The sequence below is a fragment of the Rhineura floridana genome, chromosome 9, assembly GCF_030035675.1.
Source record: "Rhineura floridana isolate rRhiFlo1 chromosome 9, rRhiFlo1.hap2, whole genome shotgun sequence".
Classification (NCBI taxonomy): Eukaryota; Metazoa; Chordata; class Lepidosauria; order Squamata; family Rhineuridae; genus Rhineura; species Rhineura floridana.
In genome coordinates, this window is record NC_084488.1 from 127,712,817 (window position 1) to 127,726,464 (window position 13,648).

Genomic DNA, 13,648 nt, shown 5'->3' on the forward strand with positions numbered 1-13,648 from the left:
CCCTTGCTTTTGGAGCTGGTGCAGTGTGCATGGAGTAACAGAAAAACATAGGAAGAGGCTGTGAGATCACAATGGCCAACAGATGCCCCAATGGAAAAGGCCCACAAGCGGGACCTGAGAACAAGAGCACTCTCCCCTCCCGCGATTTCCAGCAACTGGCATTCAGACGCACGCTGCCTCTGATGGTGGCAGCGGCAGAGGGACTGAGGACAATGTGCCTTTACACCCTTTTTTTGACAGCAGGTTGTTGCCTGGGGAAAGGAACTCTCTGCATGCTCAGAGGCACTTAGCTCCAAGTGCCAGCATTTTTTTAAAAGCCAGAGTTTGTAACCTTAGTGCCTGTCTTCCCTAACAGGGACAAAGAACCAGACTCTGGGGATGTTCTTGGCCTGGGATTTCAGGCTGGAGCTTGTGCTACCTGACCTTTGGGTCCCCTTCACTATTTGATGTGGATTTGGGGTGTGTCTCCCTGCCTGCTGGGTCCTCTAGAACAGCAGAGACAAACTGTCTGCGTGCCCTTCTTCTGATGCATTGTCCTGCAGCAGTAAGCATGGTGAGGCTGGTGCCATGGGGCGGGGAGAGGGCAGGACAGGGTGGCATCCTGGACTAGCTGGCAAGGAAACCTTGGTGAGGTGGAGCTGCTTGATTTGCACATGATGACTGGCCTGGGGCTAGCTTAAATCGGTGCTGCTGTTGATCCCAGAAAAGGGAGGAGCCCAGCTAGGAAGAGACCTGAGAGGGAAGGGTTGTCCTCTCGCCTCTTCCTCAAGGAGGGGGCTCTCCTGTGCAGAGAACACAATGCTGCGTGCCAGGGGGTGCACCTTCTGGCAGCGTGCAGGCTGGCCGCTGGAGCCGCGGGAGGAAGAGAAGAGTCTCTGCTACCCGCCCCAGCTGGGCGTGGTGACCCCTTGCCAGCAGATGGTCTTGTGATGCTGCCTGCGGCTGGCACTTCTTGCAGGGAAGCGGCCTTGCAGCCCTCTCCTTCAAAGTGCCTCGCATTGCTCTGTGTGGGCAGGCAGGTGTGCTGCTACAGATTCCCTCAGCAGGGCTGCTTGTGTTTCATGCTGGCAACTTGCCTATGTTTTCTGTGTGTGTGTTGAGGGGAGTTGTAGGGAGCACCCCCTCTCAGAGCTGCTGTCTCTGCCCACCCCCCTGCACTGGACGATGCCTTTGTGATGCTTGTTCAATGCTTTTCAAAACAGGGCATGTTAGTTGGCCAAAGGCTGCTGTGCTTCTGATGCAAACCTGCAGCACAAGCAAGGTTTGCAGCTTCTGACTAAAAGAAAGAGGCGAAGCCTGGGAGGTTCCTCCTTAATTAGAGGCAGGGATTTATCAAAGAGAAGGCAAGCAGCCTTATCTGTGCTGGGAATCACCAGCACTTCACAGAGATCAAGTTCCCACACTCTGTTGCTGCCCACGCTGGTTCATGTTGGGCGGCTGGTGATCCACTGTGGGGATGGCCAGATGGTTACTTGAAGACAGCTGTGAACCTGCAGGCTCAAAAGTGGTATCAGCTAGTGAGCGGGAACTCTTTTTGTCTCCATTAAGTCTTGGGCACGCCACATGCACACATGCTGTACCACAGGCCCTACAAAAAAGGACACATACAGGAAGCGGAAGGAAGGCCCAGACCACAAAAGAGTACAGACAGATAGAACGGAATTGAAGGGGTGGAGTCAGGAAGGCTAAAGCCGAGAATGCGTTGAGGTTAGCGAAAGATGCCAAAAGCAACAAAAAAGCTTTCTTCAGGTACATGCATAGTAAAAGACAGAAACGAAATGGTGGCACAGCTACTCAGTGAGGATGGCAACATGATGACAAAGAAAAGGCAGCAATGCTCAGTTCCTACTTTGGCACAGTCTTCTTCCAAAAGAGGGTCTATGGCCCTCTTGGCGAATGTGAAGTACAAGTTGAAGGGGCAGGATTGCAGCTTGAGATTGATAGACAGTGGTCAAGGAATACCTAATCATCTTGAATGAGTTCAAATCTCCAGGGCCTGATGAACTGCACCCTAGAGTATTAAAGAAACTGGCTGAAGAACTCTCAGAACTGCTGTCTATTATCTTTGCAAAATTGTGGAGGATGGGTGAAGTGCCAAATGACTGGAGAAGGGCTAATGTTGTTTCTATCTTCAAAAAGGGCAAAAAGTAGGAACCTGGGAACTACAGACCGGTCAGCCTGACATCAATTCCAGGGGAAATTCTGGAGCAGCTTATAAAGTGATCAATCTGTAAGCACCTTGAAGACAAGAAGCCAACATGGATTTATCAAGAACAAATCCTGCCAGACATATCTCATGTTTTGATCAGGTAGTGTTTCTATTAGACTGTGGGAATGCTGTGGCCATATTTATTTATTTATTTATTGAATTTATATCCCGCCCCATAGCCGAAGCTCTCTGGGTGGTTCACAACAGATAAACATCCAATATACAATTAAAACATATATTAAACAAGTTAAAAACTAAACCTAATCAAACACATAAACAACTATAAAAATCAATACTAAATGTTAAATGGTAAAAAAGTATTAAATTGATTGAAATATTAAGATATCAATATCAAAATGTTAAAAATATTAAATATTAAAATGCCTGAGAGAAGAGGAAGGTTTTTACCTGGCGCCGAAAAGATAACAATGTTGGCGCCAGGCGTACCTCATCAATATACCTTGACTTCAGCAAAGCTTTTGACAAAGTGCCTCATGATATTGTGATTAGCAAGCTAGCTAAATGAGGGCTGGATGGAACAACTATCAGGTGGATCCACAGTGGGCTACAGAATCATACTTGGAGTGCTTATCAATGGTTCCTTCTCAAACTGGGAGGAGGTAATGAGTGGGGTGCCACAGGGTTTGGTCGTGGGCCCAGTGCTCTTCAACATTTTTATTAATGACTTGGATGAGGAGGTGCAGGGAATGCTTATCAAATTTGCAGATGATACAAAATTGGGAGGGATAGCTGATATCTTGGAAGATAGAACCAAAATTTGTCTTGATAGGCTGGAGCACTGGGCTGAAAACAACAGAATGAAATTTAACAGGCATAAGCGCAAGGTTCTACATCTAGGAAAAAGAAAACAAATGCACAGTTATAAGATGGGGGATACTTGTTTCAGCAATAGTACATGCGAGAAGGACCTCGGGATTGTTGATGATCACAAGCTGGATATGAGCCAACAGTGTGATGTGGCTGCAAAAAAGGCAAATGCTATTTTAGGCTGCATTAACTGAAATATAGTTTCCAAATTATTTATTATTATTATTATTTATTACATTTGTATACCGCCCCATAGCCGAAGCTCTCTGGGCGGTTTGCAACAATTAAAAACATTAAAAGCAAATACACAAATACACATTTAAAAACACTTTTTTAAAAAAAATATGTAAAAACACATGCTAAAATGCCTGGGAGAAGACCTGGTGCCAAAAAGATAACAGTGTTGGTGCCAGGCGCACCTTGTCAAACAAATCATTCCATAATTTGGGGGCCACCACTGAAAAAGCCCTCTCCCTTGTTGCCATCCTCCGAGCTTCCCTCGGAGTAGGCAGCCGGAAGAGGCTCTTGGATGTTGAGCATAATGTACGGGTTTATTTGTGTCAGGAGAGGCGTTCCATCAGGTATTGTGGTCCCAAGCTGTGTAAGGCTTTATAGGTTAAAACCAGCACTTTGAATCGAGCTCAGAAACATACAGGCAGCCAATGCAAGTGGGCCAGAATTGGTTTTATATGTTCGAACCGTCTAGTCCCTGTTACCAATCTGGCCGCTGCATTTTGCACAAGCTGCAGTTTCCAAACCGTCTTCAAAGGCAGCCCCACGCATTGCAGTAATCTAGCTTGGAGGTTACCAGAGCATGGACAACTGAAGCCAGGTTATCCCTGTCCAGATAGGGGCGTAGCTGGGCCACCAACCAAAGTTGGTAGAAGGCACTCCGTTCCACTGAGGCTACCTGAACCTCAAGTGACAGAGATGGTTCTAGGAGAACCCCTAAGCTACAAACCTCCTCTTCAGGGGGAGTGCAACCCCATCCAGGACAGGTTGAACATCCACCATCCGCTCAGAAGAACCACCCACTAGCAGCATCTCAGTGTTGTCTGGATTGAGTCTCAGTTTATTAGCCCTCATCCAGTCCATTGTCGCAGCCAGACACTGGTTCAGCACATTGACAGCCTCACCTGATGAAGATGAAAAGGAGAAATAGAGCTGCGTGTCATCAGCATACTGATGGCAGTGCACTCCAAAGCAGGATAAAGAGATTGCAGAGAAGCTGAATGAATCATTTGCACGTGTCTTCACAGCAGAAGATATAGGGCAGACCCCTGTGCCTGACCTAACTTTCACTGGAAGGGAGTTTGAGATAATGGGACAAATGGTGACGATGAGATATGAAGTTCAAATAAAAACTGACAAATCAGGTCCAGATGACATCTATCTCAATTTCTTAAAGAACTCAAATGTGAAATTGCTGATCTTCTAACAAAAATAAGTAACTTACCCCTAAGTTCAGCCTCTGTACTTGAAGGCTGGATAGTGGTCAGTGTAACACCATTTTTTAAAAAGGGATCCGGCTGGGGGGGGCGCCCCCTGGAAACTACAGGCTGGTTAAGCTCCAGAAAACGTGGTGGAAAGCATTGCCAAAGATTAAATTACCAGGCATATATAAGAAGCCATCTAGCTGAAGGAAAACCAGCATGGCTTCCGCAAGGGTAAGTCCTGTCTCGCTATCCTATTATTTCAAAGGGTCAACAAGCATATAGTTAGAGGTGATCCAGTTGACACTGTACTTTCAAGAAGGTACCTCACAAAAAGCTCCTGAGTAAGCCTCGCAGTCACAGAATAAGAGGAGAGGTCCTCATGTGGATCAGGAACTGGTTAAGTAGCAGGGATCAGAGAGCGGTGTTACCTTCGTCTTCGTTGTCTTTGAGCTCACCTGCCTGCCTGCCACGAAGCAGTGAAGTATTAGTTCCCCTCTATTTGGCACTGGTTAGGCCTCATCTTGAGTACTGCATCCAGTCCAGGACACCACACTTCAAGAAGGATGCAGACAAACTGGAACAGATTCAGAGGAGGGCAACAAGGATGATCAGGGGACTGGAAACAAAGCCCTATGAGAAGAGACTGAAAGAACTGGGCATGTTTAGCCTGGAGAAGAGAAGACTGAGGGGAGATATGATAGCAGTCTTCAAGTACAGGAAAGGTTAAGAACATAAGAACATAAGAAGAGCCTGCTGGATCAGGCCAGTGGCCCATCTAGTCCAGCATCCTGTTCTCACAGTGGCCAACCAGGTTTCTGCAGAGGAGGGCCAGGATTTTTTCTATATCATCCCAGAGTGCAGGACACAGAATAATGCTCAACTTTTGGAAGCCAGATTTCAACTGAACATCAGGAAAAGTGTCCTAACTGTTAGAGCCATACGTCAATGGAATTACCTAGAGAGGTAGTAGGCTCTCCAATACTGGAGGCATTCAAGAGGCAGCTGGACAGCCACCTGTCAGGTATGCTTTAATTTGGATTCCTGCATTGAGGAGGGGGTTGGACGTGTGGCCTTACAGGCCCCTCCCAATTCTGCTCTTCTATGATTCCATATGGTACGTGCACAGCTGCATTTCCCGTAGCATGAAACGTTAAGAATGCAAGAGTGTAAGACGAGTGTGGCTGCTGGGACAAGCCAAAGGCTTCTCCTAGTCCAGGGTCCTGTTCCTGGTAGTGGCCAGCAGATGCCTCTTCTGGGTCTGTTGCCCTCCTCCCACTGTTGTCCCTCAGCAGATGATATTCAGACGTGACTAGTAGCCATTTATAGTCTTTTCCTCTTTGTTTAATCCCCTTTTAAAGTCATCCAAGTTGGTGGCCGTCACTGCCTCTGGAGGGAGTGAACTCTATTTATGCACTGCGTGAAGGACTTTCATTTGTCTGCCTTGAATCTTCCAGCATTCGGCTTCATTGGATGTCCACAAGCTCTAATATTATGTGAGAGAAACATCTTATTTGCTTCCTCACATTATGCTTACTCTTGTCCACCTTTGTTTATTATCATCATCGTCGTCTTATTTTCATGCGTTTATCACCTCGTATCCAATGGTCGCTAGGTAACTTACAGCAGATTTAAAAACATGCAATATAGAACAGATATTGCAGTCTGTAATATAAAAACTTTAAACCCAAATGGTTGACTTGCCTTTTTACTAAACCAACCACCCCGAAATGTTTGTATCCTGCGTGGGCAGCTGCGTGACAGGGAGGTGGAGTGGCCGTGGTCCCAAAGGCCAAGCTGGGGCTATCTTGGTGGTTCCAAAGAAGGACCGTGGGAAAGATCTCCCTCTCTCTCATCACCACATGGAATCTTTTGTCTATGGGTTAGCCAGTATGTACGCACGTGTGCATGTGTATGTTGAGCTCTGACCTCAAAGACTGCAGGCCTGGGCAACGTTCTTGGCTAGCAGCGTGGCTGCAGTCCGACTCTCTGCCTCAACAGCCACAGGGGCTTTGGTGCTGCTTGGAGTTATTTTCTGGGATGTGCGCTGGAGTGCTGCCTGGCAGGCTCTAGTCCATGCTGGCAGCGGTCCCTTCTCTCCCCTCGTGGAAGCATCTTCCTGTTGTGGGGTGTGATGTCCTTCCCCTGGCACCACCTGTGACACTCTCACTCGTGGCTACCAGCAGTCAGGATCGTCCTGTTTATTTTTACCTCTCTCCGCTCTAGCACAGATCTCAAAAGATCCCCCTGCTAGGCCACACTACCCAACACTCTGTGTATCCAGTATAGCCTCTAGACTGTGCCTTAGTCTCTTCCTGGCTGTTTTGATACTTTGTGTCTGTGTGTTTAGGTAATTCCCAACCCCCCTGAAGCCTCTTGCCTATGAAGCTCACAGCTCTGGATTGCTCTGTGGTACTGAATGCTGATACAATATCTCCTCCTTTACCGCTGCCACCATTAGATACAATTTCTTCTTCAGCCTTGGTTACCCTGCCTTCCCCCCCAGGTCTGTACACTCCAGCTAAGGAATCAGGCTTTAAGTAAACCAAGAAAATATCTATTGCTAACACTAGGAATAATAAGATTACTTAAAGATTTTGTTGACAAGCGTATGGTTTCATATATGATTCTCTTATGTTCTTAATTCTTAATATATGCCTCAGAACTCCTAATCCAATCTCTCAACAGCCACCTTCTGTCTACAACAACCTTCAACACCCCCCACCTTCAACCAACCCCCACTACTCAACTGTCATCCTCTCATTTATACCGTCAGCCATTCAAACACACAGCCAATCATCATCCAGCATTATACAGCCCATGTACTCCCCCTTCTCACTCACTCCACTTACCATATTTCCTATAATAAACCTGCACTTACCATATTTACATTAACATACAGGAACATCACATGGGGTTCCTCTCTCTGTCCCTGAGGAGCATCTTGCCTGGCTTCAGAGGACAGTGGGTGCTCCTGCCAAACCTCAATTGCTATTTCTGGGCTGTGGTCCAAGCCTATTCCTGCCTCTCTTCCCCCCCCCCCGCCACTTGCTCTCAGCAAGATGGTTTGGGCTGAAGCCTTTTCACACGCTTGCTCTGGTCCCTGGCTGTTCCTTGTGATTTTCATTAACCTCTCCTTAAAGACAGGATTGTTTGTGGCCCACTGCCTCCTTCTGTTCAGATGCTGATGCCCGCCAAGCCGGGTGCAGAGAAGAGACTGCCTGGGCACTATTTTCTTAACCCACAAATGGCTGAATGCAGTGAAGTTCCAGTGCATTGGGTGGTCAGTGACGGAGAGGGATGGATCAGCTGGTCTGCCGAGTCTCCCTTTGTCCAGTGGGTCTCTCTGTGTGTGGTACAGATTTGGGTTTAGCAGAGGCCGTGGTGCCTGATTAATTCCCAGCCAAGTGTTCAGCTGCATGTGTGCAAGGGGCATGGTGCAGTGCAGGAAGGAGACGGCTTGTGTGGGTGCCGAGGGCTGCCTCCCTCAGTATGGATTGGGCAGGGTTTGAGGGAGCAAGCAGCTCAAGGGAGGGAGCAACGGTTTTGTTATGCCTGCATGAGTAGAGAGAGAGAAGAGCCTCTCACCTCGGCTGGTTCGTCTGCAATTCCTCCAGCACAATCTGCAGTGCCCTGGTAATGGCTCCTCCAAAGGAGCCTTGCAGATTCAGCCTGGATGCTCACAGTTGCCTCCTCAGGCACCAGCAACAGCCTCCCATCTGAAAGGAACCCATTTGCTCCCTTAATAGGAGGGAGGGCACGGGGGGACGCTTGGTGGGAGGGCAAGGTGGGTGAGGTGGCAGCAGCAGTTTCTTGGTCTTTCTAGAAGGTCCAGCCGTCCCTGTGAAGGGTTAACAGTTGGTATGTTGTGCCTGCATTGCAGGGTTTCTGTTGCACACAATATATATTTATATATGCACTATATAGTCTCATTCTTTCCTCCATATACACCCCCATCGCTGCCACTGCCTCCCAAATGAGAAGATCTCAGCCTGTAGAGAGTTTGTTGGCCCTGTAGCAAGGGGGCTCTGAAGCTGCTTGCTAACTGTTTCCATGCTAGGGTTCTTTAGCACGACTGAGGCATTGTTTTCTAGAAGCAGAATTATTAGCTGGAAGCAGAATTAAAATGGTGCTTCCACATAGCACATAATATAGTGCTATATTATCTAGCAGTGTCCTTCCTCATGTTCAAGAGCTGTCTAGAATGTTTATTCAGAAGTAAGTCACATTACCAAAGGTCAACCGTAATGTTACTTAGAAGCTTCCTGTTTGCAGTTCTGCCCCTTTTATCCCTGCTTCTTGACAGTGGCTGGCGGCTGGCTGATAAATAGCCTCTTAATTGTCCCTGGGCAGCCTCTCTTTAATATCAGCCCCCTTTGTATCCGTTCCTGTTTTTCTCTTTTTCTTTTGTAGTAAAATGAATGAAAGATAAGCAATAATTAAAGCACATAAAGTCAAAGGTGGCTGCAAAATACTGATTTTGTTACAAAATGGGGGAGGGGGTGTCTGGCCTTTTCCCACTGGGTGGTGGGCACAGGGTGCAGCAGCGTCTTGTCCCTTGCCACCCCCCAGGGGGGCTACATCCTGTGTGAGCCAGGGTAGGAGAGCTCAGCTGCCTGCTCCATGGGGGGCTCTTCAACCATTATGAACAGTGAAAGGTCTGGGGGGGGCTCTTTATCTGGCCCCTTTGACAGGTGGGTGGAGCAATAATATGACTGATAGGTGGGTTGGAAGGGGTCTGTAAGGCCATCAAGTCCAACCCCCTGCTCAATGCAGGAATCCAAATCAAAGCATTCCCGACAGATGGCTGTCCAGCTGCCTCTTGAAGGCCTCCAGTGTCGGAGAGCCCACTACCTCCCTAGGTAATTGGTTCCATTGTCATATGGCTCTAACAGTTAGGCAGTTTTTCCTGATGTCCAGTCGAAATCTGGCTTCCTGCAACTTGAGCCCATTATTCCGTGTCCTGCACTCTGGGACGATCGAGAAGAGATCCCGGCCCTCCTCTGTGTGACAACCTTTTATGTACTTGAAGCATGCTATCATATCTCTCCTCAGTCTTCTCTTCTAAAGGCTAAACATGCCCAGTTCTTTCAGTCTCTCCTCATAGGGCTTGGTTTCCAGTCCTCTGATCATCCTTGTTGCCCTCCTCTGAACCTGTTCCAGTTTGTCTGCATCCTTCTTGAAGTGCAGAGACTAAAACTGGACGCAGTATTCAAGATGAGGCCTAACCAGTGTTGAATAGAGGGGAACTAATACTTCACGCGATTTGGAAACTATACTTCTGTTAATGCAGCCTAATATAGCATTTGCCTTTTTTGCAGCCACATCACACTGTTGGCTCATATTCAGCTTGTGATCAATGACAATTCCAAAATCCTTCTCACATGTCGTATTGCTGAGCCAAGTGTCCCCATCATATACCTGTGCATTTGGTTTCTTTTTCCTAAGTGTAGAACTTTGCATTTATCCCTGTTGAATTTCATTCTGTTGTTTTCAGCCCGAAGCTTCAGCCGATCAAGGTCCATTTGAATTTTGTTTCTGTCTTCTATGGTATTAGCTGTGCCCCCCAATTTTGTATCATCTGCAAATTTGATAAGCATGCTCTGTACCTCCTTATTCAAGTCGTTAATAAAAATGCTGAAGAGCACTGGGCCCAGGACTGAGCCCTGTGGCACCCCACTCGTTACTTCCGCCCAGTTTGAGAAGGAACCATTGATAAGCACTCTATGATTCTGTAGCCCACTGTGGATCCTGATAGTTGTTCCATCCAGCCCACATTTATCCAGCTTGCTAATCAGAATATTATGGGGCACTTTGTCAGAAGCTTTGCTGAAGTCAAGATATATTATGTCCACAACATTCCTGCAGTCTACAATGGAGGTTACCCGATCAAAAAATGAGATAAGATTAGTTTGGCAGGATTTGTTCTTCACAAATCCATGTTGGCTCCTAGTCATCACTGCATTGTTTTCAAGGTGCTTACAGATTGACTGCTTTATCATCTGCTCCAGAATTTTTCCAGGAATTGATGTTAGGCTGACTGGTCTGTAGTTCCCCAGTTCCTCCGTTTTGCCCTTTTTGAAGATAGGGACAACATTAGCTCTCCTCCAGTCATCCGGCACTTCACCAGTCCTCCACGATTACGCAAAGGTAATAGAGAGCGGTTCTGAGAGTTCTTCAGCCAGTTCCTTCAATACGTTAGGATGCAGTTTATCGGGCCCTGCCGATTTGAACTCATCTTTCCATCCCTGATGTTGGAGGTGGAAAGGAGCCATGTGTGGGGGGGGGCTGCCTTCAAAGAGCACCGCTGGGAGGGAGAAGGGAGTTCCTAGCAGATGCTCCCTTCTTGCTTGGCCTATTTCTGTTCTTCCCACACTCTTGAGGCTCTTGTTCTAAAGTGGGACTTGTGGGGTGCCATCTCCAGCCACTAACAGAACCAGACTCTCCGGTGGATGATGTTACATGTGGGGCTGCCTTTTAAGATGACTTGGAAACTGTAGCTGGCGCAGAACTCAGCAGCCTGGGCTAAGCCAGTCCTCACATACAACACCAATTCTGGCACGCTGCAGTGGCTACCGATTTGTTTCTGGGCTCAATTCAAAGTGCTGGTTTTGATCTATAAAGCCTTATGCAGCTCAAGACTCCAATGTCTGTCCGGTTCAGAGTGGGAAACACGAGTCGGAGACGAGGGTGGAAGGAACTCTTGCTTTATTAACGTAATGGATACATCAAAGGCTGAGCGCCTCATAGAAAAGACCCTATGCTAACTCACTGCAAGTCCCTAACTACCCTCTGGACATGCTTTGCAATGTGTGATGAAAGTTGACTCAGCGCCCCCTTCACAGCGCGGCAGTCTTAAATAGGAGAGGTCTTGGAGCGTAACCTCTCACTCCTTCGCACACACGCCCTCTGCCCTGTCCGCTTCTCCCTACGTCGTGAGCGTGGTGAAGGGGGGCGAGCCTCCACAGGCTCATCTGACAGAACAGGGTCCTCAGCTGCAGGCGGGGAAGCAGAGAGCTGGGAAGCGTCAGGCGTCTCTAGGATACTGCTTGGCACAGGAGGAATTACTGCTCTTTCGGAATCCTCCCCTAACGGCTCCGTGGGGGGGCTCGATGGCTGAGCACTGTCCCATTGAGGGGCAGGGCCATCCATGGGAACTGGTGGGGCGGCTAGCTTGCTCTCTTCCTCAAGGTCTGGTCTAGACTCAACAACAGCTGGATCGTCCATGCCCGCTGATGGCTGAGGTGCCTGCAATTCATGCCTTCCCCCTCCTTGATCCTCAGGAGAGAGGCTGGGCTCAACACCCCTGGGCTCAACAATATCTCAAGGACTGCCTCTCCCTGATTGAACCAACCTGGACCCTGCATTCATCAGAAGCCCTTCTTTGTGTGCCCCCTCCAAGGGAGGTGTGGGGGGTGGCAACACGAGAACGGGCCTTTTCAGTGGTGGCCCCCTGGCAGTGGAATGCTCTTCCCAGGAAGGCACACCTGGTGCCTTCTTTATCCATCTTCAGGCAACAGGCAGGCCTTTGGCCCTCGAAGTGTGTCGTCCCCAATTATTCTATTCATTGTTGGTGGATTTCTAAGTTTTTATTAGCTGTTATATATATCTGCGTTTGGGTTTTACTGTATTGAAGAGTTTTAGACATTACTGTTTATATGTGTTTTTATCAATGATTTTTTTTTAAAAAAAATCAGTTGTAAGTTGACTAGCGACCGCTTTGTATTAGGCAAATTAACAAATGAAGAAAATAATAATAGCCATAACAAGAATGCAAGAATTGCCCATATGGGCCACTGCCCAGCCTTCCCTGGATCATGCTGCTGTCCCAGGAGGTTTGAGGAAGGATGTATGCACTTGTGTGTGTGTTGTGTGTGTGTGTGGGGGGGGGACTATCCTGTCAGGTGCTGGGTCCTCCCTTAGTCTAAGAGGCTCTAGGTCAGCTCTCGAGAGCCTGTCCGACTGCCTCCCTCCAAGTTGGGGCTGCAGCCGAGCTTGCGAGTGAGTGTTGGGGGCAGCGCCTGCTGGCAGTTGTGCCCAGAGTGTCTCCCCTGCAGCAGCCACGGGGTGGAGAGCAGAGGCCCTTGTGGCTGGCTTGGCTGGTGTGGTGTAGCCGTGGACCCCTGCACCTCTGGCGTGAGGTAGGAGGATCTGGCACAAATTGCGGCCTCCACTTCCGCTGTCCTGGAGGTCAGATGCTGGATGTGATGCTGGTTGCCCCCACCCTGGAAGGACAGCCCCTCCAGACGGATCAGACACTCTCTTTGTCGGGCTGAGCACAGGTCCTGCATGGACAGGCTCCAGGGCGCTGCCTGCGTTTTGGGCAGTGCCCCCCTCGCCCCTTCGTCAGAGCTCAGGGATGTGCTCCAGCTCCTGCCTTGTTCATCGCTAAGGCTACTCTGTGATTTTCAGTGCCCTTGCAGCAGAGTTGGGGGTGAGAAATGACATAAGAGGAGGATGGGGGCGGGCAGGGGGGCGGCAGGAGCCCAAGCCCTGGGAAGCTGGGCAGGGCCAGCGCTTCCTGGCCTTTCAGCCTGTGCTGGCAAGAGCTCCCAAGGCCAAGCAGCCTTCTCCCTCTCTCCCCTCCCCACCCCCAACCTGGCTTTTAAGTGATGCTTTCACCCAGCGCTTAGGCCGGCTGGGGGGCAGGTCCAAGTCACTTGCCTGGTGCTCTCGTTGCAGAGGTGGACCGGGTGGTGCAGCGCTTCTCGCGTGAGACTCTTTCCAACTACAGCACCTTGCAAGTGGAGCCCCATTCCCACACACTCTATGTGGGAGCCAAGGATGCCATTCTTGCCCTGCCCTTGGAGTCCATCAGCCAAGGGGCCCAGAAGGTGAGCCTGACATCAGTGGAGCCCCACTGTGGCCCTGGGGCTGCAGGCCCCGGGCCACGTGACACTCTATCTGCCTCTCTCCTGAGTTGGGGAGAAGGAGCCCAGTACTTCTCTGGTTTGGCTGGCATGGGTGGTGGGCGGGAATGGGAGATGTCTCTGGCGGGCTCGGAGCCCGTTATGTGCACCGGGGGAGGCGGTGGGGTGCTGCTGTCTCCTCCTGCTGGACCATTCTGTCCCACACTGAGGTGCCCTTCCCTCCTGAGGTTCGGCTGGGGTGGGAGTGTTGCTCTCTGGGCCCTGGTGGTGGTGGGTGGCGTCCCTGCTTGCCTCTCCCCTGGCTTGGG

At 49.3% G+C, this 13,648-nt stretch overlaps 1 protein-coding gene across 1 annotated transcript in view; it reads left to right on the forward strand.

Moving 5' to 3' along the window:
- SEMA4F (ssemaphorin 4F) overlaps positions 1 to 13,648 on the forward strand; it is a 35,985-nt gene that overhangs the window by 11,286 nt on the left and 11,051 nt on the right. The window contains exon 2 of the mRNA XM_061583801.1: positions 13,153 to 13,304. Within this exon, the coding sequence (XP_061439785.1) occupies positions 13,153 to 13,304 (152 nt within the window). The remainder of the gene's footprint in view (positions 1 to 13,152; positions 13,305 to 13,648) is intronic.